Raw genomic sequence first — 27,680 nt, 5'->3', positions numbered from 1 at the left:
ACAGTATATGGCCAGTAATTCATTCCATATGTTGATCTGACCCCCCATGCCAAAGCGCCAGTGCTCGCCCAGCAGTCTGCGGTCTGCCGTCACCCAGGCGGATGCGCACACGCGGCCTCGCCCTCAGGGCGTCTTACTGGTGTAGAGTGAAATAGGAGCGTACCAAATACACCCTTTACAGGTCTGTTTAATCATGTATGGAGGGTTTAAGTGGTACTGCAGTTCCTCAAAAGCTAATTCCTAGTGTATGGCCGAGGATCTTTTTTTACCGCGATAGACGGCAATGGCGATTATGGTCCCATCCCTATTTCCTACCTGAAGGTGTAGCTTGTGTTGAACATCACGTCAACGGAGGCGGAGCTGTCCCTGCACCACAGGTAAGAACAGTTCATGGACGGCATCATGGCGATGCACAGGTACACGGTGCATTCCACGAACATCTGCAGGCATCAGATGTAGATGTTCACCCAAAAGATTACATATTATCTTATCTATCACTTACACACCAGGGTCTAAGACTATGTGGTTAAATTGAAGTGACATACTGTAGATACATACCTTCTCAACCTTTTCAGGCCGTGACACCCAAGATAAACACCCATATAAACCCCCCCACGCTGACAAACACTTAACACTTAAATAGTATCACTATTTTTGCCTCTTCATTATTTAATAAAATAAAATAAAATAAAATAAAATAAAAATAGAAATGAAATGAAATGAAATGAAATGAAATGAAATGAAATAAAAGTGAGACCCACCGAAGAGCCCTCTGTCTGTATGGTGCTCATGGCCAGCCGGTACACTATGGAGGTTCTCGTTGAACGGATTTCCTCCAGACCTCCACCTCTAGTGCTATCAGTGGCTGAACACCTGAAGGAACGGAGTGAGAGTCAATCTCTCGTGTGACACACAAGTAGCAGATCCACAAGCTCAACACATGCACCACGCTTTGAACCTGTAGATCTGCTGCTTTTGCCATCTTTCAATTTGAATTATGAAAAGTAACAGTTTTGGGTGTTTGAGATTTTCACCCGACAGAGCCAATATGCATTATGTGAATGAATGAATGAATGAATGAATGAATGAATGAATGAATGAATGAATGAATCAATCAATCAATCAATCAATCAATCAATCAATCAATCGATCGATCGATCAGTTAGTTCACTAACCTTTGGTCTATCAGAACATGAGAGTTGGCCATGTCCTCCGTCTCGGCCTCCATGCATACCCCTACCAGCAGCTCGACCCGGTCCTTGCTGCAGTTGGACTTCAACTCGAGTTCCAGGAAGTCCCCCTTGTTCCCCTCGGTGGTAACGCCTACCCCCGTTGTAGGGGAGCTGGTGGTGGTGGTGCCGTTCCCAGACCCCGAAGACGATGACACATCACGCTGGACCCGCGGCACCCGCCCCACTTGGGCGTGCTCCCATGTGTGAAGGTGACGGAGGTGACTGGGCTGTTGTGTGTCTCTGCACCAGTGTTCATTTTGACAGCAAAAGTTTTGTTTAGTTTTAGTCATAGTCATTTGAAAGAAATTTCTTTTAGTTTTACTCGTATTTTTGTCGCCTGAAATTGTTTAGTTTTAGTCTAGTTTCAGTAAACAAAATATCATAAGATTTTAGTCGACTATATGTACAGTTGAATTTGTCGACACAAATATATTTTGGCAGGCCTTGATTTTACGTCTTGGTTTTCACGCTGAAAATAGCCGATCTACAGTACAAGCTCACAACTCGTCACAGCACAACATGCTGTGAGCTTGTAGATCTGCTATTTTCAGACCGCAACACCGGAGCGCAACCAAACATAAAATTACTTGTCTTTTAGTTCTACTGGATCTCTTCTCCACTACTCACTCCCTATAACATTTTAGTCTAGTTTTTAGTTGTTGACAACATTGTCAATTGTCTTAGTTTTAGTCAATCGTAGCTTAATTTTTATTAACTTTTTGTGGAAAAAAAGGTAGTCGACGAACATTCCTGGTCGTGGTCTTAGTCGACGAAATTAACACTGACCTGCGCAGGCGTCCCTTTTCCGAGATCAAGCGGAACTCCATCGTGAAGTTGAATTCGCCGAACACTTCCAGATCCGTGAGGTCGCTGACGTTGAAGTTGGGTCCGTGAGCCACGAGTTCCGGGATCCGACAGACCAGAGGGAGCACCAGTGTGGGCAGGCGGGTCACCATGGTGAAGGCCCGCACGCTCTTCAGGGTGTTGGTGTAAACCAGCTCGTTTCCAGAATGCTGCGGCAGGCCAGGGGCACGATAGGAAGGCACAGGTCAAGATTAGTCAAGGTCGACCGTGGAAACTAATTACATTTACTTAATTACTGTACTTGAGTACAATTTTGAGGTATTTGTACTTTACTTGAGTAGTGGAGTAGAAATTTCACTACATCTCAGAGACAAATATTGTACTTTTACTCCACTACAATTATTTGAAAACTTTAGTTACTTTTGGTACTTTCATTCAAGCACATTTTGAATTCTGGACTTTTGCTTTTCTTTTTTTTTTTAACTTAACACAGTAGGCCTATAATTTATACATTGCAGTATTGACACTTTTACTTAAAGGTAGGGTAAGTGATATATTTTGGTTAAAACAAAAAGGGTTTTGTTAAAGGGATAAATCACTACATTCTTTTTATGACTTGAGAGCTACTTTCAAAATGACCAGCTCAACAAGATCTACCCACCGAAAAAAAGAGTATACGTATACCATTGCTGACAATAGTTTAAATATGGAATAGTGGCACAGGCGTTACATATACGACAAATGCACTTGGAATGGGAAATAGAGGTCTAGAAATGGAATAGGTAGGGTGTTTTGTAGGATATTTAATTTGTAACAGAAAACAAAATATTGCATTGTGGGTTTGAGCTGACAGGCCAATCAATCAAGTTACCTTAATTCAATTAGCATGCCAAAAATATATATTGTTTACTTTCTTTAGGGGCATGTCATGTGATCTACCTGCACAGCCTTTGTTCTAACTTTTTGGCACACCTGCTATAGAGTTTAGTTTGTTCAATAACAGGGGTCTCCATTTCTCTCCAAATCTTTACAGATAAAATACATTTTCAGTTAGGTGCCTGCTCATTTCTTTGTGTCATCACTTACAATTCCACGTATCCACTAATCTGTATCTTGAGTGAGTTCTCTATCCTGATTGGATAAAATTGGTATCCCCACCTGAAAATGTCATTTTTTGACGAAAACCCTTCTAAATCCTGACCTAAGTTTTCTGAAAAACTTCAAATATTTATATAGCAGCATCAAAATGTGTAAATCTTTGAATACTATACTGTAGTGTACAGAATCCCAAAAGGGGTTCCCGTCCAGAAGGGTTACAACACCAAAAGAACCCCAAAAAGTGTTCCCGTCCAGAAGGGTTACAACACCAAAATGGGCTAATAAAAAGCTGGAGAGACATGGACTCATGTTACTGAACAAACACTCCTAGAGCAATGAGTACTATCACAATATAGAGCTTTTTAACACGTATTCTAACCAAAGAAAATCACTTACCCTACCTTTATAAGTAAAACACATGACATGAGTGCTTTTTCCACCACTGCATTCCACACCCACCTCAACCACTTTGAACTACATTGCCCCTACAGTATTCTGATAGCTGATCTGTAACGGCAGATCACAACATATTGTCTGTGTGTTCTTTGTGACCTGGGCATTGTAGAGGATGAGTTTCATTTTGTTTTCCACTGTCCACTATACCATGATTTAAGAAACACTTTATTTGAAAAAAATCAGGATAAGAACCCAGATTTGTTTTGGATGTCTGATGTTGTATGTTAAAGTGGTTGTTCAGTAATGAAGTTTTTGTTTTAGGAAAATTCATAGAGAAGGCATGGCAGTTACGTTGGAGAACGATGTATCCATAAGTAACTGTTCTTGTAAGGCCGTGTGGGCTGGGCATCTTATGATGTACGACACTTTAATAAATCTATCTATCTATCTATCTATCTATCTATCTATCTATCTATCTATCTATCTATCTATCTATCTATATATCTATCTATCTGTCTGTCCGAGCTTATCCAACCGATGGCCGGCATATCAGCCCAAGCTGTGAGGTGAGGGCTGATATACCACGAGGGCTGGTTAGTCCAGTAATAATGTAATTTGACCTCTAACTAATTGCAAAAAAAACAAACTCAACTGATTTTGCATCTTCAATATATCCTGAATAACAGAAAGAAAGTTGCCTGGAATTGTCTGAGGGGAAAGTGTTGAAAATGGCCTGTACAGTCTGGCCACCATTGACATCCTATTATAAGGCAATATTTTCTAAATGTCCTTATGCTTTAAGTAGCATGTGACATATCAAACTAGGTTGTTGTCATGATGCTGAAGCCATTCCAAGCATTAGTTTTGCATAAAAACACTCATTGGGCTAAATTTGGCCATAGCAACTTGCCAAAATTTAATGAGGTCAGCACATTTGGGCAAGTTGCTATGGCCAAATTTAGCCCAATGAGTGTTTTTATGCAAAACTAATGCTTGGAATGGATTCAGCATCATGGAAACCCCCTAGTTTGATATGTCACATGCTACTTAAAGCATAAGGACATTTAGAAAATATTACCTTATAATAGGATGTCAATGGTGGCCAGACTGTACAGGCTATTTTCAACACTTTCCCCTCAGACAATTCCAGGCAACTTTTTTTCTGTTATTCAGGATATATTGAAGATGCAAAATCAGCTGAGTTCGTTTTTTTTGCAATTAGTTAGAGGTTGATCCTGTATTTTCCATAGATTTCCTGTACTAGGTATGCAGCGAGGAGGGCTGGTGGTCCTCGAGGGGAGACGATAAAAACTTCTCTGACTCTACGACTGACTGCCCTCAGTTCGATAAGCTTGGGCAATAACGTATGTCCAGGTACTGAGTTAGTTAATTTGTGAAATTAATTAGATTGAAAAGTGTAACGCAATAAATGCATGGTTAGAATCTAACCGTTAGATGACCCGTCCCATAAACCCAACCACTGGTATCTGATAGCTGATTCAAACACGATGGAAAATAATCCCTATCTAGCCCTATCTGGATGGGGGAAAAACACAACTTACATACATATGTTAAATGTATCTGCCTTCTGTCATTTATTTTTCCATTCCCACAACAATATACAGAAAACCATGGCATATTTTGGACATTGCATTTGAACTAATTTTTAAACTGTGATTAATCTGATTAAAAATTGTAATTGTTTGACAGCCTATACATTACACACTATATAATTATACAGAGCCACTTTATTTTTGTGCACGGCAACCAGTGCAACTAACTATAAATGAGGCATTACCACTGTCTTGGTTCCACAGCCGGTCAGGGGGATGAGCGCGGTCAGGTGGGTGCTGTTGTACGTGACAGGGCAGCTGGCGCTGTTGAGCTGCAGTTCAGACAGGCTGATGTTGGGCAGACTGGTCACTGGGAGCACCAGAGTCATCTCTGTACCCTCACACGTCAGCACTGCATGGATGGAGGATGTATCACACGGTTTAGAGTTTAGATGGATAAAGTACCATACGGTTTAAAGTTTAGATGAAGAAATACCACATGGTTTAACTTTAGAGCTTAGATGCTGATAAATATACAAGAACATGAAAAAAGCCTCCAGACAAAATGAGAGAAACATGGGTAGGAGAGTGTAAAACATTTTGAGCTGCATGTAACTCTCTTTAGTTGATTTTAAACACGAGAAAAAGGGTGCTCGGCTGGCACAATGCTAAAGTGCCACAGCGGAGGCTGTTGGTTCGAATCCACTGTCGTGCATCCGGCTTTGTCGAGCGTCTATCTATATATTTGGAGATTTCTGTATCTGTCTATCTGTAACTTTTGTTCCCATATATGGAGTTGTCTGATGACATGACTATATGACAGCGGTTGGCTCATGTGCCATGGCCATGAGCCACGGCCAGAGCCTTTTCTGGTGCTCCTGGACAACCACCTGTCCAACCGACTCGATGCCAGGCATCAGGTCATCTGCAATGTGCGTGGCATGTGAAGTCGGTCAGTGGAAGATATGTGAGATACGTGAGATACGTGGATACAGAGATTCCTTTCATTTTTTGTAAGATTATTATACTACAGAATTATTGCACTGACCTGTTCCTGCAGGAAGAGTTTCAGCCTGTCCTAGAGAGAGAGAGAGAGAGATAACAAAAAATATACCTTATGTTTGTCTTATAAAATGTGTGCTCAAATCCAATATGATACCTTCCAGTAAAACTGTACAGTTTTACTGGATGTACAATACATCAACCGAGGATGTTACTGTGTATGAATCATACGGCATTATTCAGAACTCTTTAAACAGACGTCAGGGATGTAAGTGGTAGTTTGTCAAGCAACGTTCTCGTGTTGCTTTAATGTGAAGATGACTTACTCTGGTACAGCCACAGTAATGTGAAGATGACTTACTCTGGTGCAGCCACAGGCATCGGGGCTCAGACTGCAAACTGTAAAACACAAACAGTGGAACTTCATCGTCTCATAATAAATATACTCTGGATAATAGCCGTGCTATATCGCCATTCCAAAACCGTGACTTTTCTTTTAAGTAGCAGATCGACAAGCTTGAAACGCGTCGCTTGATGATCTGCTACCTTTGATGCTTTTGTGTGACACTGTAGTATGATCAAGTAGTAGTGCGTTAATTTACAAGAAAAAAACAACACAAAAAGTTTAAAAAAACAGAGATAACAGTTTGCCGCCCCGACAGCAACGATATCCTTATTATAAATAATACTGTTGTATTGTTTGTGCACACAAGGTCCCACAGCGCCACCTACCTGTTGGTGTTGGCAGAGAAGCAGATGGGCAGCAGAGGGGCCAGTGGGTCGGAACCGCGAACCCATGAAAGGGTCATGCTGGCCATGGAGCCTGCAGTACTGAGGTCTGACCTGAAGAGGGCAGGAGGACCCACCACCGCTATCTCTGAAACACTGGCAACCACAGAGAACACAGATTCTTTAAGAAACCAGCTCTATAGAGGAGACAAATCACTAGTGGTGGAAAGAGTACTCAATATGTTTTACTTAAGTAAAAAAAAATCAATACTGCAATGTTGAAGTACTCTGTTACAAATAAAAGTCTGGAATAAAGTAAAAGAACAAACATATTGGCATCAAAATGTACTAGTACTAAAAGTAAAAGAACCAATTATACAGAATGTTCCATTTCAAGTTTTCAAATGTATATAGGCCTATATATTTTTATTTTTATTTTTAAATATCAGATCTACATTCATTGGTATGAATAAAATTATATTTAAATTAAAAACCCACACTGGTATGAATACAATTATATTTAAATTAAAAACCCACAATAATTGAGAGTCCACCAACATATATCGTTTTACTGGTTCAACTTGATGTCTGTCATTTCATTGATGCATTCAGAAATGTATTTAGGAAGGAATACCTCTCCAGCTGTGAGGTGAAGCTGATGGTCAGGTCGATCTGCTCGTAGGGCAGGATGTAGAGCACTGCGTTGTCCCTGGGAGTCTGAGCGGAGGCCACGGGCTCTGCACTGCACGCAGTGGACGACTGATTAACTGAAACACAACACAAAGAGCACCACGCACGGATGGATGGATGTACAGCTACATGTGTTCTCCCTGCAAGGTGCCTGTGCCTGGGGAAAAATATATTAACAAGTAGTGAATATAGCCGATATACAAGCTCGCAAACCCGGCACAAAGCGGCGTGTTGTGCACTTGTAGATCTGCTATTTTCACTATAGTTTGAGTCCCGGGCAAATGTCTAATCTCTCTTTTGGGTCTCGACCTGAAAAGTTTGAGAAACGCTGACATACAGTATTATAAAATAATACAATATGAAAACATATGATCCACATATATCATAATGAGAGAGTGAACAGACGTACCAGTGAGAGACATGTGTACAGGCACAGAGCTGAGGGCCTGGGTGTTCATGAGGACGTATGTTTTAGGAGCAGGATAATAGTCCTCCACCATCACCACCAAGGAGTAGTGACCCACCGGTGCATGTCCGGTGAACGTCACCATGCAAAGCTCCTGCAGCAGTGGAGAGAGAGGAACACTTTTTAAAATACCTTAAAGCCAATATACTTTGTTTGGATTATGCACTTTCCTAAGCACATTATAATGCTAATAATGCATTATAGACAAGGAAAGGATGCATAGTAAGTGTTACCGATTTTTGGTAGGTAATTATAAACATTCGAGGACGGTTTGACCAGCGAGCCATAACTGTCAGAGTAACTGTAGCTGTAAAAGTCAAACTAAGAAGACTGACCTCGTCCAGTTCTATAAACGTGTATTGAGCACAGCTGGGACACTCTCCCAGGGAGGCGAAGCGGCAGCGCACCTTGTCTCCATCCAGATCCTTCACGTCCAGATGGAAGTGGTGCGGGCAGTTCTTACGGGCCCTGGACAGGTCACACACAAATCAAACCACATGATAGTATAGTGCAACATAACCACATGGAAATGATGAACCTCTTGAAGTCCACAGAGACTTCAAGACTCCACAACATCTGGAAATCCAACACCTACAGCCTCAAAACCAAGATAAGATACGCTTATATAACACCCTGGTCAAGCCGGTTCTACCAAGTGCGACATGAGCAAAGTCAACTCCTTCCAGATGAACAACCCCAGGGAAAATGAAAGGAGGCCAACCAAAGATCACCTGGCACAGAACTGTAGAGGCTGAGCTGATGGGTCTCTCCTGGGGCACGGCACAACTGGTTGCCAAAGACAGTGTTAGGTGGAGGAACATTATCCATACCTTATGCCCCATTGGGGGTGAAGGGCATAAGTCAAGTAAGTGGTATTGTGATTCATTCGTTAAAATACGTGTTAAATACCTCCATGTCATGAGGAACTAAAGCCCACAAAAGAACCACTGATTTATGTGTCTAACCAGAAGTACAGGAAGTTGTCCAGCAGCTTACTGTAACTTCCTGTAACCCTGTACTTCTGGGCAGACACTTTTGTCAGTAATTCTTGTACAGCCAGTGTTGGGAAATATTAACTACTCGTTACTGGGTAAAATAATATTACAGTAACGGTTGCATTTATATAGCATCCAAGGCGCTTTATAGCATTACATTCACCCATTCACACACCGATGCCGGAGGAAACCATGCAAGGCACCAACCTGCACATCGGGAGCAATTAGGGGTTCAGAGTCTTGCTCAAGGACACTTCGACATCAACTCTGGGGGAGCCTGGGATCGAACTGGGAAACTTGCGGTTCCCATTCGGTCACTCTACTACTGAGCCACTGCCGCCCCTAAGTAATAGATTAGATAGATAGTAATAGACAGTAATAGATTACAAATAAGTCGTCACTGCCCATTGCCCAATACTGTGTGCAGCCTAATAATTCAATGCATCCCATTCACGTAAAGATTAGGGGTGTTAATCGAACTAATCAAATTAATCGATTATATAGGCCTACATATTTTTAAATACAGTAGTAAAAAGACCTAAAATATCAGATCTACAAGCTCACAACGCATTAGCTTCTAGATGAGCTATTTTCGCTATTTTTGTCGGAATGGACCTCAGCTCTACACTGTTAATTGGTTAAAGTGTGTATTACCTCAGAGGAGGTGGCAGAGCCACATAAGGCGGTTGGTTGAGTCGTCCATTATTAGGCCGGACTGTGGGTGTTGCCTTCAATGACACGTAAAATGTCACACTGGACCTGTTCCGTAAAACACAACACATTGAAATTATTTATTTTAAAACTCTAGTAATGTTTTCATCTAGGTAGTCTCACTAGACTAGACAGATCACATCAAACAAATAATTTGATGACCAGTGGTGTCAAAGAGTTAAGGCCCTGTTCAGAGTTGGCAGCCCAAATTCAATCCAGATTGGAGTCGGATTGCTTACATGCAGTCTGAACAAGGCTAATGCTGCGTTCACACTGCCAGATACAAAAGATAAGAAGCTATACAGCATATTTGAATACTTTGTAGCTGAAGTTGAGGGGTGTATCTTTGAATCTTTATGTCGCTAGTTTCCACTGAAAAAGAATGGTAGACTGTATTCTTTCTTTGTAGCTGCAAGTCTGAACGGAATGCAACATAAGGAAATAAATTTAAAACTGATTAGCAAAAATCTTTTTTGCTGGGCAGACTGCATAAAAAAATCAGACCTGTCTGAACTGAGTGGTGCTGTACTGTACTGTGTGCGCGCGCGCGCGCGCGTGTGTGTGTGTGTGTGTGTGTGTGTGTGTGTGTGTGTGTGTGTGTGTGTGTGTTAGGCTGCACAAGAGTGACACTGGGTGGTGAAAAAACGCTACTTCCGTGCTCGGACCCAGCTAGCCAGGGTCCCAGGCAGCCAGCCAGGGACACACATTGCTGGGCAATGGAGTGGCTGCAGCACTCAAAAACATTGCCACTCCTATGTGGATAGGCCACAAATCAGATTTGGGCTGCCAGCCTAAAAAGGGCCTAAAGGTAGACCTCTCAGATTTATTGGTTCCCGAAAAAAACAACAGTCTGCAAGGACCTTAAGGCATGTGGTTCAACCTTTGGGTCGGAACATGGGGGGGTCCCCAGATGACGGTAAATGACAATTAAAATAAATAAATAAAATAAAGTAAAGAAAATAGACCATTACTGCATCAAAAGTAAAAAACAAACTATCCTATACAAACTGGTAAAACATTGGCCAAATTGTAAAATAATATAAGAAAGAAATTGTGAAAATAGCTTGCGAGGCATAAGGCCTTGTAGACCTTGCAGATCTGCTATTTTCCCAATATTTATCTGTGGAAGCGAGTCAAACAAAATATAATGCCTCAACTCCTACTCCTACTCCAACTCCAAGTGCTTCTCAGGGTTAGTGGGGGGTCCCCAGTTCAAATAAGATTAATTTGGCGCAGTCCCCAGTTCAAATATGATTATTTTGGCGGGTCCCCAGTTCAAATATGATTATTTTGGCGGGTCCCCAGTTCAAATATGATTATTTTGGGGGGAAACGGTTGAGAATCACTGGTCTAAGGTATACCGTTTCTCAACGTCGATTCCGGGGACCACCATATACATTTGACAAATACTCTGAGTGTACAAATGGAAACCGAATGGACCCTCTCAGTATACCAAAATTGAGGACGTTAGTGTAGATTGGGGTCGCAGAAATAAAAACCAGGGTCCGTGGCCGAATGCATATCAAACTGGAGATCCTTGAAATGATAAAAATAAACAATATAATTGGTTACCCTAAGGTGATGGTGGCGTTGTAGTGGCTGGGAACAGTCTTGTGCCACTGGCGGACGCACCAGCCTGGGGAGGGCAGAGCTCCGGTGAGGTGTAAGGACGTAGGATAGGCCCTACAGTTCACTCCCCCCGCACACACCCCTGACAGGTCCGGACACGGAAGGGTGGCCGCTACGGTGAAATGGGCCATCACCTGTAACAACAGATTAACACAGCAAATTGCTATCTCATGACTAAATGCTAAAGCACAATGCAGGTATTGTATTTTGCATTGATTTCTATTAGTAATGAAACCAAAACAAGTTAATAGGTTCAAAAGGGATTATAAAAAAGCAATGCCTATCTAAAAATCAAATAACCTAAAACACAAAACCCATGTTTCTGTGTGCGTGTGTGTGCGTGTGTGTGTGTGTGTGTGTGTGTGTGTGTGTGTGTGTGTGTGTGTGTGCGTGCGTGCGTACGTGCGTGTGTGTGTGTGTTCTGGGCTAATCTTGTAGCTCCACTGATCTCCACTGATCAGACCCGGAAAAAGTCACAGATGTTTCATATTATGTTTTGAAATATTGAACTTTAATTCTTTAATAGGAGTCAATTGTGACCATAACTTTATTAACTTGGGGTCATATGGCACATAAATGTCATATTGTATGACTGACGTCATAGACAGGCCACATGAAGTCTGAGATCCGAGCCATGGCATTAGTAGACCCTGTCTTGTTCATGAATGGTCGATCGGCCACCGATTTAAATCTTCTGTTTTTCACTCCAAATGACTCGATCGAACAAATATTTTTGCAAGTGATGGGAATCTTAAATTCCTTCTAACATATAAATTGATTATATTTTAGTGTTTTACTGTATGATTACGGTATTTGAAAACACACACACACACACACACACACACACACACACACACACACACACACACACACACACACACACAACGAATAAAAGTCTAAGTCCACACTAATTATCCATAATGTATAAATGATGGATAAGGAGTCAGGACAGGCTGCTAGGCCTTTTCGGAGAGGGGTCAGAATAAATGATGGACTTCGACTGTTATTCGTCTCAACTGCTCAATTATTAAACCTCTACTCACAGTTTGTCCTTGACTGCTGTCCAGGGGAACAACATGAACTACTGCCCCCATAGTAAAGCCTTCACAGGTGGGCTGTAACAGAGCAAGAACCAGAGCCCACAGTACCATGTGGAACATCTCCGCTCTCCACACAGGTTTCTATGGACTATGGATGTCCTCTGGGAATACATGGCTGGTTAATTACACATCATATAAAAACACTATATATTTGGAGATGCTGTACAGATGCAATTGTTTCATTCCTGATACCGATACCATTGTGTAATAAATTTAAAAAAAAAGTCTGGGTCCATTTGGTTCCATTTGTACACTCTCAGTTATGGGGGTTTGAGAACCACTGATCTAGTAATAAATAAAACTTGCATTAATAATTGTAAATATGCAGCAACAACTTAGTACAATAATATAATGAATGAGTACAGTAAGAGTATAAAACAGGCATGCAACATCAACTGAGGCATTCAAAATATGACTGTAAATGAAATCATCTGATGAATTACATAGTATCGGAATGGCATACTCGCCGATACAATACAGACTGCATTTTAGGCAGTATCGCTTTACCGATACTGGTATCAGAACAACTGTAACTATATTCATGAATAGACACTAGTAATAACATCGTAAAACGTACTACTACTACTGACAATAGGTTCATGATTTGTAGCAGTGGTGGAAAGTGATGGATGGGGGGGATAAATAGACGTACTCTCTTTTGGAGGGGGAATATGCAAGAAGGTACCCAAGGACCCACCCACCTCAGACAACAGCAACATTATGAAAAGATTGTTCAGGTGAAATTCACCCTACTTTAGCACCTCGAACAGACAAGGCCTCACGGCCTGCCCCTGCCGCATGATAGTAAAAATCATGTGGATATTTTAACATGTTTAAAGTTGCATGCTGCTGATACAGTAAGTAACAAGGTTTGTTCATTGATCTTTTACGTGCCGACTTTATTAAAGGACCATTTAAAGAAGAATGAAGTATGAATTACACCGATTACTGATCTGGTTTATGTATTTTTGCACTGGTTTGCTTTGTAATCAGCATGTCAGCTGTGGTTTGTCCAGTATATACTAGTAGGTAATTTCAATGTGCATGCTAATGAGAACACGTATGCATGTCTAGTAGAATCACACGACTATTTGTAAATAAAAGAGTACTGCCAAGGCAGACAACCATAAACACTCCAGGTTAGAGAACATCCTTTAGGTGCAAGGCTCGATGATGCATTATAGAACGTAGAAAATGCCAGCACTCAATGTCCTTTTTCCACATGATTTAATTTACCTCTGACGAGCAGACAACGTACGCGTTTCGGCCTAGTAAGCCTTCCTCAGCGGCAGCGTTGACAACGTTGACTACTAGGCCCAAACGCGTAATCATGTGGAAAACCCATCGAGTGCTGGCATTTTCTTCGTTCTATAATAAATAAAAGTCATGTGTACTGTATATACTACTGTACTGTACTGTGTACTGTATATACTACTTAAGAGACTGCCAGAATATTAAAATGGGACAAAATCTGTCAAAATGTTAAGCTGTGGTAACAAGTTTGTAATGGTCTGTGGCCACATACAATTAAACACAGTAACCAGTGCATCTCAGATCTCACCAATCAGCCAAATGCTGACTATTTGAACTAATTAACACGTTACAACAAACTGCTGTTAAAATAATTAAAAAGATATCACTGATTCATTGTCCCCAGCAGGTACTGTAGGTTCTGGAACTGGCCTGTGACGGTCACAGCTCAGAATATGCTTCCACTTAGTACTAAAAGCAGTATTTTTACTTCTACTTCACTATACATCTCAGATCCTAATATTTTACTTTTAGTTACTAGTTACCTTTTAGATAGTTACACTAACCACTTCAGCCATATATACATTTTGGTTGGCCATTTGAAAATAGCAGATCTACAAGCTCACAAGCATTGTGAGCTGGTAGATCTGATCCGATATCGATACCAGGTAAGAAATGGGAGTACTCCACCACTGAATATTACCACACATACCTTACTTCCTGTTTGTTGGTTGGTCACCCAAAATATCAAATTTCCCAATTAATAATCCCAAGTCTTGTTTGCTTTCCGCTAAAAGCACATCACTGTAGTGGAAGTGTTTCTGATTTTCTTGTCAACACACCACTGACAGGCAAGACGACATATTCAGTGGGTGGAGTTTCCTGTAATTTTGGCAGGTATTAGAATGACGTTAGACTGGCTAGACCAGCGACATGGGAGTTTGGTATGATAATGGGTCAAATTACTAAGGGAGGAGGTCTTAGTCTCCGCCATTAATAATACAATGCTCTGTGAAACTGTTAAAAACACCCTTGCCATCGTGCCAAGTGTCCTATCCTAGACAGTTCTCCCTCCTGGCCCCCATGGAACATCCCACCAAGTGTCCTACAGTGTACCTAGACACTTTTCCATCCTGGCCCCCAAGCCAATCAGGTTATCTCCAGGTCATACAAAATGTGGTTTAGACTGGCATGTCATTTAGACATATGCTAAGTTTGAGGTTTACCCGAATGGTATTAGTGCAGCAGTAGTCTTTACACAGTTACGTAACCATTTACCTTGTTTGTCAACTAGAGTTCATGTCAACTACAGTTCATGACAAAGCATTTGATAAATCCCTACATTTAAACATGGTCCACTTCACTGAAAGAAAGTTAACATAAAACATTTTGCCCCGTCAACAAGGAATGTTGAGAGAAAAAAAAAGAAAAAGACAAACTCAATTTTCCAACCAGAAATGTTTTAATTACGGAATCAATAAAGCGCATACAATATTTTAAGGAATGTTGTAATTTAAATTTGTCTTGGTCACAAAATGTTGATCCAACTCCTGGGCCTCTAGTTAGCAGTCACAGGACACCATTACACCCCAGTAGACTGGACTCAATCTTATTCCACTGATTCATATCCTTGTTGTCAGGCAGAAACTTCTCAGAAATTAACAAGTTACTTGATCACACTAACAGCATCACACAAAAGCATCAAAAGTAGCAGATCCACAAGGTGAAACTATTTCTATTTTTGAATCCTGAAATGAAAAGTAACGGTTTTGGTCGCATGTTTCCACCCGACAGAGACGGTCTTTTAACAACATACTTCATCAAAGCATCAGCATAATATTAACCACTTACAGTAGAAACCCTATACACACGCGCACACACACACACACACACACACACACACACACACACACACACACACACACACACACACACACACACACACACACACACACACACACACACACACACACACACACACACACACACACACACACACACACACACACACACACACACACACACACACACACACACACACACACACACACACACACACACACACACACACACACACACACACACACACACACTTGACCGGAGTCCCCCAAGGCTCTATACTAGGTCCCCCTCCCGTTTTCACCTTACATTAAGATGTCTTCGGCAAAAATAGATTAAGGGAGGGACGCTAGGGTTCATAATTATGGTTAAAAAAGAAAACAGGAAATGCGAGTCAGTCCCAGTCTAGAGGGGTGAGGAGGTGGCTGTCCATTTGAATGCGCAGTCCAACCAAGAAGAGGACTGTGTTAAAGAAGACCCCAGTGGTCCAGAGATCCCACCTTCTCAGGTAGCAGTGAAGACCTTCCATCTTCTAATGGCATCCAACTGACTGGATCACAGACGTCAAGCATCTTTACTTGCCGTTCTTCACGTTAAGCATCTTCTCCTGTTGGGGACACAGAGGCGAAACATTCGGCACAGTTCTACACAAAAACGGCATCATCATCATCCTGCGTCCATGTTTTTTCCAATGTGCCCAAAATACAGAGGCCAGGTCAGATAGTGGTTACGTCAGTCTGTAGTTTTCATAAGTATTCTCCCCCCGTGCTCCATTGACATACTATAAGCCCTGAGCCCATGATCAATAATAAGCCCTCTCTTACTTTGATCATGGTCTCCAGCTTGATGGCATCGGCAGCAAACTTGCGGATGCCGTCAGACAGCTTCTCCACAGCCATCCTGTCCTCGTTGTGCTGCCAGCGGAACGCCTTCTCGTCCATGTTCACCCTCTTCTCGTCACTGGCCTTGGCTGCACACACAGAGACACACAGGGTACGTTAAGACTTCACGTATACTGCAGAGTACAGGTCTTCGGTTAAGCCCGAGATCAGAAAATACCCGGGATCCGAACAGACCTGGAGCCGGGTCCATCCCCAAGAAGTGACTATTGGGCAGGTTTGGAGCGGCTCCCGATGTCTTGAGCCTCGAGTAATCACTAATACCAGAGTGGACCGGGTGATTGGCTGTGACATTGTCAATGTGGATTTATTTTTTATTTACAAACTGTCCGCAATGATTGACTAGTCTACTACTCTGGGATTATACATTCACACGTTAACAGTTCTGCTGCATAACCCGCTTTCCACGCTATTTCATCTATGTTTCTGCCCTGCGTAATTTGTTTTATGTGTTTAATTAGCTGTTTTTTTTATAATTAAAAAGAAATAGCGGATTTGTTGCGGACCTCGTGACGAGGCCAAAATGAGTTCAATGCAAGTGAACGGTAGTTTCAACTGGACTCCAGCAGCTCTCACTGCCTGTTGTTCTGGATCGCGGCAGTGGCATATTTTTCTGTTCGACAACAATTCATGGAACTATATTCAGGGGGATTTTCATGGATCAAGGCGCAAATACTCCGGCGTATGCTCCAAAGGTAAATAAACAATCCCGGCAGCCTCGGAATATGTCACCTTTTAATCTAAAGCCGTCAAGGTGTTAATGACCATGCAGCGGCACTGAAGCGGCACAAACAGCGGGGTACATTTAGGTAAGGAAGAAGTCTTATTTAATAATAATATACAACGTCGGCATTCAGTAATTTAATTTTGTCCGTGTACGGACACACCGATGACCTTGATCATTACCTTTCTTTTCATTGAGCATCTCTGCGACGGTGCCGTGGTCCTTGCTGAGCTCTCCCAGGAGGCCTGGGGAGATGGTGAGCAGGTCGCATCCGGCCAGGGCCTTCACCTGGGCCGTGTTCCTGAAGGACGCGCCCATCACCACCGTGCTATAGCCAAACTTCTTGTAGTAATTGTAGATCTTGGTCACACTGACCACACCTAACGACGGGATGATCAGAATCAGCATTGATTATTGACAGCAAATTTTTATTTAGTTTTAGCCATAGTCTTTTGAATAGTCATATTTAAAGTGTCTAGTTTTAGGCGACTAAATTCACAAGATTTCAGTCTAAATCTGAAAATAGCAGTTAAATTTGAAAATAGAAGTTCTAAAACGGTTAGCCCCAATCCTTGATTGGCTGGTTTCTGATTAGATGTACTAAATGTGACTAATCTACACCTTAAATCAGTTTATATCAATCCCAGATGCGTTATTTCTTTCCACAGTGATCCAGCAGCTGAACTAGGCATGGGAAGCGCTTGATTTCCTTACAAACCCTGGCCGTGCGGGGCTTCTAAGCACTGTGATTGAGTGGCAGCAAGAGCCCCCTATTCCCTTGTCAACACAGCTGATCACTGTCGCAATGTCTCGGACGCTTTGCTAAGTAGCTATGCTAGCGTGATGTTCACAGACATAGCAGCTAAATCTGGTTTTACATTTAGTTTTAGGAATTTTCATAGAATCTGTTAGTCATGGTTTCGTCATCATCTGTTCTTGAGACATTACCTGGATCCTCATGTGGTTCGTAGCTCTTGCGGTCTGTGTTCTCCTTGTGCCAGTCCAGGATGCGACCGACGAAGGGGGAGATCAGAGTGACCTTGCCCTCGGCACAGGCCACGGCCTGGGCGAAGGAGAACAGCAGGGTCATGTTGCAGTGGATGCCATGCTTCTCTTCCAGCTCCCTGTGGCAGCAGTCACATCAAACAAACACCACAAATATCACGAATAAAACACGACACTGGATGAAGAACAATGAGAAGTCCAGCGTGCTTCAGCCAGCTCAAAGCAGAAGTGCTCAACTTGGAATCGGCAGACAGTACCCAAATAAAATACAAATAAACATTAAAACAAACAAAACAAAACGTTTCTCAGCCACCAGGAAGAGCCACTTCCTCATGTTCACTGTACATATTAGCCAGTCTGTGAATTTTTCAAAATAAAGTGCTAGAGTGCCCAGCAGATGAGGCAGATTTTACGCTAAAAAGCCCCGCCTTCCATTTCCCCCCCAAACCGGGAGGTATAATTTTCCATTACTACCTCACGCCATCACATCTGATCTCTCTTTAGAAGCATTAATATTCCAAACGAGATGCTTTACTTGTTTAAGTCAGAAATGAGGACAGAACATTGCCGTTCTGATCAAAATCATGGACAGTGACATAGATTTAGAGAGAATAGACAGTTCTCAGGCCGTAAACAAGGAAGTGAGCGGCTGCGCTCATGCGCGAAACATGGCGCCGAGTGCTGCACAAGGCGTTGCCTAGCAACAGCCCTCAAAAAACAAAATAGATTTTAGCGATCCGGTTATATCATTAACCGGATTAAGATGTTAATTGTCAGGCATGCCCAAATAAGTCTATGCAGATGTCAGACTTCTTGAGTTGCGTGGATTACAGACGTATACACACACACGAACAGAGACTTTTATAGATGCAGTAGATGGTATAGTTGAGTGAACAGACCTGCCAGCCTGGATGCCTTCCCACGTGGAGGAGAGTTTAATGAGCACACGGTCCTTACTGATGCCTGCCTCCTCATACAGAGCAATGATCTTCAGCGCTCTGGAGATCATCTCGTCTTTATCAAAGGACAGTCTGTAAGAAGAGAGGAAACCGCAAATATATCATCTTTATCAAAGAAAAGAAGGACACAGCAAATGTATGTATCAAATCACTCATTTGTACTGTATGTAGATGCTTGTTCCAACAGCTCAATCTAAACCTAAGAGAAGATGATTAACTTTCACATTTGATGCCCAACCTTCACTAAATGTGTCCATGATGGCCTGCTGTCTAAAAAAACAAACTAAAAAGTTAATGAAAATATTAAAGAAAACTTTCTAAAAACAGGGTTTGTGCCATGCTCTTTATGTTCTGAACGATTACAAGCTTACCGACAGCCCACATGCTTGAATGAAAATTGTGAAGCCTCTACTTAGCCACTATTATCAAAATAAAGTGAATAAAATCATCATGATTAAACTAATTTAGTAAGTCATCTCTGTCGGGTGGATACCTCATATGTCCAAAACTGTTACTTTTCAGTATTAAATTCCCAACTAAAGTAGTAGATCCACAAGTTCATAACGAGTTTGTGGATCATCTGCTACTTTTGATCTTTGTGTGATGCTGTCGTATGATCAAGTTAGGCATTTACGAAAAAACAACGATGGAGATAAGAGGTTTCTAGTAGTTGCTTTGTCCTGACCTTGCGTCCACCTCAGTAGAGACCCTGCCAGGGACCTTCTTGAGGATCTCCAGGCCAAAACTCACAAAAAGCTTGTCCATGGTGTTAGTCACCTGCACCTCCTCAGTCCTGGACAAGTGGACAGAAAGGAAATAGGAACATTTAAATACAAGGAACATTTTGATTTAGTTTTAGTCACATTTGTCATCATGTTTTAGTCAAAAAAGTTGATTGTCAACTAAAATGTATTTTGGCAGGTCTTGATGGCATTGTTAAGTGATTGAACGCACATACCCGCCCTTTGCGATGCCAAATTTAATGGCCTGGTCCAGTAGGTGTTGGTAGGCTGGCATCTTGGAAGCAGCCAGGATGAGAGACGGGTTGGTTGTTGCATCTTGTGGTTTGTACTCATCAATGGCTGCAAGATTTGCACATTGGGGAAAATAAGTTACGAATGGCAGACATAACCAGTTCATTGTTACATGTGTGCATCGGTTTGTTTGCATGACCCCAAAGGGGCTAATGACTAGAACAGGGCTGCAGAATGTGTATTATTCCAATCACAGCAAACTACACCACTCAGCTGATGCGGACACCAGAGCAGTTGAAGGAGCGCTCACCACACACACACACACACACACACACAACACAGGTGCAAAATGTCTGTAAACATACCATGTAAACGCTACATGTCAAGTGTGGGTGAAACACAGCAGGTTTAAAAGGCCAGCATGCTACACATTCATTCAGGTTAATGTAGTGGAGCGGCCCACCGCCCCCCCTTTTTTCCCCTCACTGTATATGTTTCTTTTCCCTTTTTACCTCCATTATGATGAATTCCTGTACTGTTCTTTGTCTATAAAGAAGTGTCCATTTGTAAGTCTCTAAATGTTTTGATGAATTGAACATGGTGGACCCTGTTGTAAACAAGTGTAATGCTTAATTGGGTCGTCCACTCACAGTTAACAGCCTTTGTATTGAGTTTGTGCTTGAAATGTACTGTAATTCTGCAAACTGTTAATAACATTTTCAATCAATCAATCAATCAGTGCACCAATGCAGGAGGAGAACCAAGGTGGGCGTTGTCTTAAACAAAGCCTCCTGTGTTCCTGCTTATCGCACACCAACAGGCCTTTGTGTTGAATTGATGGGAACCTGCAGCTGCAAGCAGCAGCTCATGTAGTGAGGTGGGCGCTGTAACCCCATGTTCAACTTTGATTCATATAAATCGGTCCTCACTACTGCTCAAAAGTAAAGAGATGGCTCATTTTCTGTCTACTCACTCTGGGTCTCAGCCAGGTGTTTAGAAACCTGCCGCTGCTAGTGACATCATCGGTAGGCAGGTTTTGTATGAATGTGAGAACAATGGCTTCCGTTTCAGCAGGCCAGAAGGTAAGCAGTGGTTCCCTATGGAGACACAAAGAGTATCCTTTGAGTCTCCATAGGGAATCAATGCTAGTCAAATTATTGGCTTAGTTATGTGACAAAAACCAAAACATCCCAATGTTGACCTACGTCCTACGACTACAGCATCTCTTTGTGGTTTGCCAGCTGCACGGTGGCAGAAAGTAAGTCACTTCAGGGGGTCATAAACACGGCCCAGAGGATCATGGCATGTCCTCTTCCATCTCTGGAGGACCTCTACAAGAGACATTGTAGCAGAAGAGCCAACAGCATCCTCAAGGACTCATCCCACCCAGGTACAGTATAAGGTCAAGGTGCTAAAGGTCATAAACGCAAGAACAAACTGTGCAATATGTCTTAATGTATGTTTTACACACACACACACACACACACACACACACACACACACACACACACACACACACACACACACACACACACACACACACACACACACACACACACACACACACACACACACACACACACACACACACACACACACACACACACACACACACACACACACACACACACACACACACACACACACACACACACACACACACACACACACACACACACACACACACACACACACACACACACACACACACACACACACAGGATTGACAATGCATTTCATAGTCTTGTACAATGACAAAATATTCTGATTTCAAGGCTTCATGGGGTGGGTAATTGATAGGGGTAATTGATAGAAAATACATATTTTGTGGGGTCAAAACATGTTTGTTGGCTGCAGTGATTAACCCACTTGACGTCATTGCCAATAATATACGTCTATAGAGGGTATGAGTGTGACATCATCATCAAACCCGGAAGTTATGCTGGAATGCCTACTGACTACTTTCTGGCATTGACAACCCATGCATCCAAACAGAAAATCTGATTGCATTAAACAACGTTAAACAATGTTAAACTCACTTTGCATGTTGCTTTGCCACTCGATTTGCATGTTGCTTTTGCACTCGATTTGCCACTCGATGTGCCATTCACTTTAAAAAGCATGCGCTACCCTTAACGCCATAGCCCTACGGCAATCGCACCATTAAGATCATCGCCATAATCACCCAGTTTCTTTCAATCGCCTATTCCTTGTCCCAGATGGCATTTTTGGTCAAAACAAGGTTTATTCCACGGCCCAGAGCAGACGATGTGATCCTTCTGCATCATGTTAAAGCAGCACCCGCAGCAAACAGAACGATGTTGCATCGTCACACACCCCAACATAAGTTCACAACATCCGGTCTAGATTTTTGACTCTTCAAAATAAGAGCTGAACAGGGAAAAATACTGGCGTGAATTTTATCATAATTTATCAATAAATGCTAGCGCTAAGTGTTAAAAATGTCTACCTTGATGTGATCGATCATGTTTCTAGTACTTTCCATTTCCAAGTGTAGATATTATGCAAACTCAGCAGACTATACCGTATTGTGCATTTACACCAATATATAGTTTCTCTTAACTGGATTACAACTAGATATGCCACATTTTGGTTGCATGCCTCTGCCAATCAGCTGTAAGTTAAACCACTTGAACCCTGGTGTCCCTATAGTGGGGCAAATATTTGGCAAAAACAGCACACGCTACAATCTACAAGCTATCAACGTGTCACATTGCAATACGTTGTGATCTTGTAGACCTGTAATTTTCAGAGAATATATTTGGTTTAGACTTTAGAGGAGAAAAAAAAAAAGGGCCATTGATAGGATTGCTGGACTGGGAGACCCCAGTCAACCCGATATGTTGTCTTTTAAGTGGTTAAAAGACAATTAACTGATCCACTATATCAAAAAAGGTGAATCTATAACCGCATAATAATCACTTGTTTCACTTAACATGTTTGGGGTAATTGTAACGTCTACTTGGGCTTTTGTGAGTACCCAAGACAGTTAAGTTGTTTGATTCAGTACTTTGATATGATATTATTTTAACAACTCTACAAAACCATTGTAACTTCAAACTCCATTTTAACCATGTTAGATTCATTCATTCTAATGTGTGAGGATACCGTTTACTTTCTCATATTTTGTATTAATTTAACCGAAGGTTTTTTTTATTGATAATAGAAACTTGAAACGACCCTGGGCGGGCAGGCGGGACACACACACACACACACACACACACACACACACACACACACACACACACACACACACACACACACACACACACACACACACACACACACACACACACACACACACACACACACACACACACACACACACACACACACACACACACACACACACACACACACACACACACACACACACACACACACACACACACACACACACACACACACACACACACACACACACACACACACACACACACACACACACACACACACACACACACACACACAAAATTGCACATATTCTCCATTTGGCCAATCTAAAGAGAAAACTTGACATAGAGGCCAGAATATTTGGCAACTACTTTCTACAGAATGCTTGAGCAAACTGCCAGGTTTCCCAATGATGGCACTTTCACCATATCTACAAAAATGTGACTGTGTGAAAGGGTCATAAAATAAAAATGGATGTTAAACTCTCCATATAAAATACTTTAAATACTTTTATAAAAGACCTTCTGTAGCAAAAGCACTAGTTCACATTTTGCAAGTAAAGAAGGTGCTTCACCAATGCTATACTCATACTCAGCAGTGACCTACCGGTAATCGGGTCCACACAGAGCAACAGAGCAAGCAGGCTGTGCAGCCTAAACTGAATGCTAAAACTCCCATATTACCGTTTCAATTCCTTGCAACTTGTCGCAACTCCTTGCAACAAAACTGTTTTAAGGTCAACCACAACATCACCAATGCAACTCCTTGCAACTTACATTGTGGATAAAGGTTGCAAGGAGTTGCGTGTTGCAAGGAGTGGCGAATCATTGGTGCAGTTTGGGCTTTAAAAAAAAAGGAGTAATTCACCCCATTACTCAATTCACCCAAAATAACTTTTTTTAATCAATTACACACCCCACGAAGCCTTGAATTTATGAAGATTTATTTTTGTCACAGCCAATAATTTGATGGATTTGAGGTTGACAGTCTCTAATCTATCTCTATCGAGAAGTTTAAGAGTGGTCACTAAATGGTTTAATGAACTATTGATGTTTCAACTACAAGAATGCAACCCTACTGGTTTACATTTCTATAAAGTATAATACATAAAGTATTTATATTCAAACAGCTGACAGGACATCGATTAGACAGTAACCACTATGCAGCCTAAGTGTAAATTAAACCATCTCAAACATACATGAAGAGCTGTGAACACTACAGTAGTCCACTTGAGTTCTCCTGCACAAAAATGAGTTTGTAGCCAAATTAAGGAAACTTAACTTGCTACTGAAAATTTCTGACGAGCCGAAATCATTTCAGCACTACAGCGCCGAAACAGCGGTAAAATACGAGTATGAATCGACACTTACTCAGAAAGTGAACTATAAGGCAACACTGACAGCAATCGGGTAAATAAACAAACTTGCAGGATTGCAGTGTCCTGTCAATGCCGGTTTAAAAAGAATCACGGGATTCCCCCCCCAGACATTCTCTCCCCCCCCCCCCCAGACATTCGCCCCCCCCCCCCCCTGGGGTCAAGTTCAAGCTACACCCATGGTTGTTAGGTTAGATTACGGAATTCTATAAGTGTCTATACTGTACAGTAGGTGGGCTGATAAGAGTGGAGAGTGAAACCTATGATCTTAGTAGTCAGTCATAAACATTTGGCTCATTGGGCTAAACTTCTAGTTTAGAGAAATTAAACTGTTTCCTCATTTTGCAGGGGACCCCCTGGGACTCTCCTCAAGGACCCCTGGGCGTCCCAAGACAAGACCCCAGTTTAAGAACCAGTGATCTTCTAGAACAGATAACATGCTGAATGGAGAATGAGGAAAACATTTTGTCTTGTCATGGTGACTTGCAAGGCACGACGCATGAGGAAACATGAGGCAAGGTTTGGTTTACATCACTGCTGAGCAAACCGGTAAACGTATTACACATGACTGTCGTCACACACACACACACACACACACACACACACACACACACACACACACACACACACACACACACACACACACACACACACACACACACACACACACACACACACACACACACACACACACACACACACACACACACACACACACACACACACACACACACACACACACAAGATTGTGCCTTGGATCAAGGTATCAATCGTGTATGATACGAAAGCAAAAGTTTTGATTTGATTGATAAACCAAACGTTTACAATTAGAGATGTGCTCTACATTTCCCAAATCCCAATAAACAATTCCTTCAGCATGTGGAACAATATAAAGTATAGTCGACAATAGGATTTCTTACTGTGTAAATAAATATCTAATCTAAAGCCTGTTCTGGCACCCCAAAAAACAATGCCCATGTATATGTTTCTGCAAACGCATGGCATTGGCAGTGTGTGTGTGCATCATCCCCTGCCTACATGTAATATGCCCGCCTAGAGGGCAGCCAGCAGGCATCACGTGGTGATGCAACTACCATTATCGTTACTTACAGCATTGTGTACCGGTAATTTAGTTAGACATTTGTACCACATTACACCAGTGTGACACCACACAGGCAGGCAGTAGTAGTCTGAGAGGGTATCCAGACGAGGGCGTATTCTAAAACTAACAACTACCCTTTCCCGACCCCAATCATTCTATCTAACCCAGTTAAGTAGTGAAGAAAACAAACATCAACTTAAACGACATATGACATTATCAACTTTTAAGTCTGTCAGGGAACGATAACGCTGGCCGGGCAATCCGATTATCAGATTCGAACATTGTCTATTTTCGTCAACTTGTCAAAACCACGTGTGTTTTAGTTGCACCTGCACGACGCACGTCGGTGTCGCTTGCCGACAAGAAGATGAACCACTGATCCAGTAACTTATGCCGGTCGACAAGCGATTGCGTCGCCGCGTCGGAACCGGTCGGAACACCAAAAAACAGGACTCAATGTGCTCTCATCATATCGATCGATGATCTGAGGTTATACGGTAAAAAGCGGACTGGCGGTCGTTCACACTAACTTGCGTAACAGTCTCGGCGAGGTGTCGCCTGCCTAGCGGTTACGGCCAAAGCGGTGACCCGTCCGGCGCTGTTACCGTCGGTACGTACCGTTGAAGTCTCCCGTGTCTGCCACCACCACGGTGTACTTCTTCAGCTGGCTCAGCGCGGACTCCATCTTCCTCCTCTTGTCTGGTGACACCGACGTTGTCGACATCGCTGCGAGCGAACAGAGGCTGCTTTTATACACAGAGACACGTGAGACTGGACGGAATGTCTGTCTGTCTGGAATGGATGGATGGATGGGTCGCTGCCTGTCTGTCTGTCTCCCTGCGGCGGCCACGAAAGACAGAACAGAAGGAAAAGGGGAACGGGAAGTTCAGTTGTCGGCAGTGTTGCCATATTCTGCGAGAGAAATAAGCAACCAGACCAGGTTTATGAAAACAAGCCCCAATATCCTGAATAGGATTAATTAGGCCACATCATGAGCACTGTAAACCATTGGATATTTGAAAATAGCCGATTGGCTATTTTCCAAAATATTTTCGAAATAAAGTGACACGTTTTTTTTTTAAACAATTTAACAACACAAACAAATCTGGTATGGGGGGGGGGGGGGGTCCCTGGCACAAAATATTTTTAGATGGGGTGGTCCGGTGGCATGTACAAATTACAATTTGGTGGTCCATCGAATTGCAGCCGCCTGTATAAAGTGCTCTTTGAGAGCAGTTTTGAAGGAGTCTAGGGATTCACATTTATTAATGGCCGTTGTTGGTAGGGCGTTCCACATTTTTTCACAGTTAGGAGCTAAATTAATTTAACCCCTTGTTTGAGCCGAATCTGGGTTGAACGTGTTTTGTGGAACTCCCTGTGTAGCTGGGTCCCAATTCGTCCAAAATCAACAAGATCGTGCACTTTTTTGATTGTTGGTATGGTGTTAGGTATGGTTATAAGGTTTTCAAAAACCATCGCAAACGAGTTGGGCTCGCCCCCTTTGCAATGAATCAAATATTAAAGTATTTGGTTAAAAACCAAAATAATTGATAAAATAGATTTTCCAATGGATTCTATTAGTATTGGGTATGCTAAATAACATATTAAAAATGTGGGTGAAGATAACTTTTGGAACAGTGTTGTTTTTGGCATCAAATTTCTATTTTAGTTTTAGTCATAGTCTCTTGAATAGTTTTCACTTAGTTTTAGTCACATTTTAGTCACCTGGAATGTGTTAGTGTTAGTTTAGTTTTAGTCGACTAAATGTCATGAGATTTTAGTCGACTAAATCTACAGGTGATTTAGTCGACTAAAATGTGTTTTGGCAGGCCTTGATGCCGTCATAATGACTGATTTTACATTTGCGCTGCGACGCGTTGTGAGCTTGTAGATCGGCTATTTTCAGCATGCAAACAAGTGTAAACGACTTATACTGGATCTCTCGTCCACTA

The 27,680-nt window shown here is 42.1% G+C and overlaps 2 protein-coding genes across 4 annotated transcripts; both read right to left on the bottom strand.

Annotated features, from left to right (window-relative positions):
- Positions 1 to 311: 311 nt before the first annotated feature.
- On the bottom strand, positions 312 to 11,941 carry LOC306919747 (uncharacterized protein; the record flags this gene model as incomplete). Its single annotated transcript, XM_079496299.1, has 13 exons — positions 312 to 440; positions 762 to 873; positions 1,176 to 1,472; positions 2,019 to 2,245; positions 5,329 to 5,495; positions 6,447 to 6,484; positions 6,818 to 6,970; positions 7,449 to 7,581; positions 7,914 to 8,064; positions 8,306 to 8,438; positions 9,620 to 9,724; positions 11,249 to 11,439; positions 11,903 to 11,941. The coding sequence occupies 13 exons, from the start codon at positions 11,939 to 11,941 to the stop codon at positions 312 to 314; spliced, it is 1,875 nt and encodes a 624-aa protein (XP_079352425.1).
- A 3,154-nt stretch (positions 11,942 to 15,095) lies between these two features.
- LOC306920332 (transaldolase-like) lies at positions 15,096 to 26,621 on the bottom strand. 3 transcript variants are annotated; one of them, XM_079497047.1, is made up of 9 exons: positions 26,347 to 26,621; positions 20,041 to 20,164; positions 19,768 to 19,875; positions 19,023 to 19,154; positions 18,067 to 18,242; positions 17,301 to 17,498; positions 16,320 to 16,465; positions 15,684 to 16,102; positions 15,096 to 15,517 (listed from the first exon to the last, which is right to left on the bottom strand). In XM_079497047.1, the coding sequence occupies exons 1-8, from the start codon at positions 26,450 to 26,452 to the stop codon at positions 16,070 to 16,072; spliced, it is 1,023 nt and encodes a 340-aa protein (XP_079353173.1). In that variant the 5' UTR covers positions 26,453 to 26,621; the 3' UTR covers positions 15,096 to 15,517; positions 15,684 to 16,069. The 3 variants fall into 3 exon arrangements, with proteins under 3 accessions (XP_079353173.1, XP_079353174.1, XP_079353172.1); XM_079497048.1 differs by having other exon boundaries at positions 15,688 to 16,102; XM_079497046.1 differs by having other exon boundaries at positions 15,736 to 16,102.
- Between the last annotated feature and the right edge of the window lie 1,059 nt (positions 26,622 to 27,680).

Source organism: Electrona antarctica (assembly GCF_951216825.1).
Source record: "Electrona antarctica genome assembly, chromosome: 3".
Classification (NCBI taxonomy): Eukaryota; Metazoa; Chordata; class Actinopteri; order Myctophiformes; family Myctophidae; genus Electrona; species Electrona antarctica.
This window is presented reverse-complemented; position numbering and strand designations above follow the sequence as displayed.

What these genes read in the sequence shown, in the direction of transcription:
- LOC306920332 (XM_079497047.1), bottom strand. Translation starts at nt 26,452, where the DNA reads ATGTCGACAACGTCGGTGTCACCAGACAAGAGGAGGAAGATGGAGTCC. An exon ending in AGACACGGGAGACTTCAACG is followed by an intron (nt 20,165 to 26,346) that starts GTACGTACCGAC and finishes CAAATCTTGCAG; the next exon opens with CCATTGATGAGTACAAACCA. An exon ending in AGCTGGAGACCATGATCAAA is followed by an intron (nt 16,103 to 16,319) that starts GTAAGAGAGGGC and finishes TGTCCCCAACAG; the next exon opens with GAGAAGATGCTTAACGTGAA.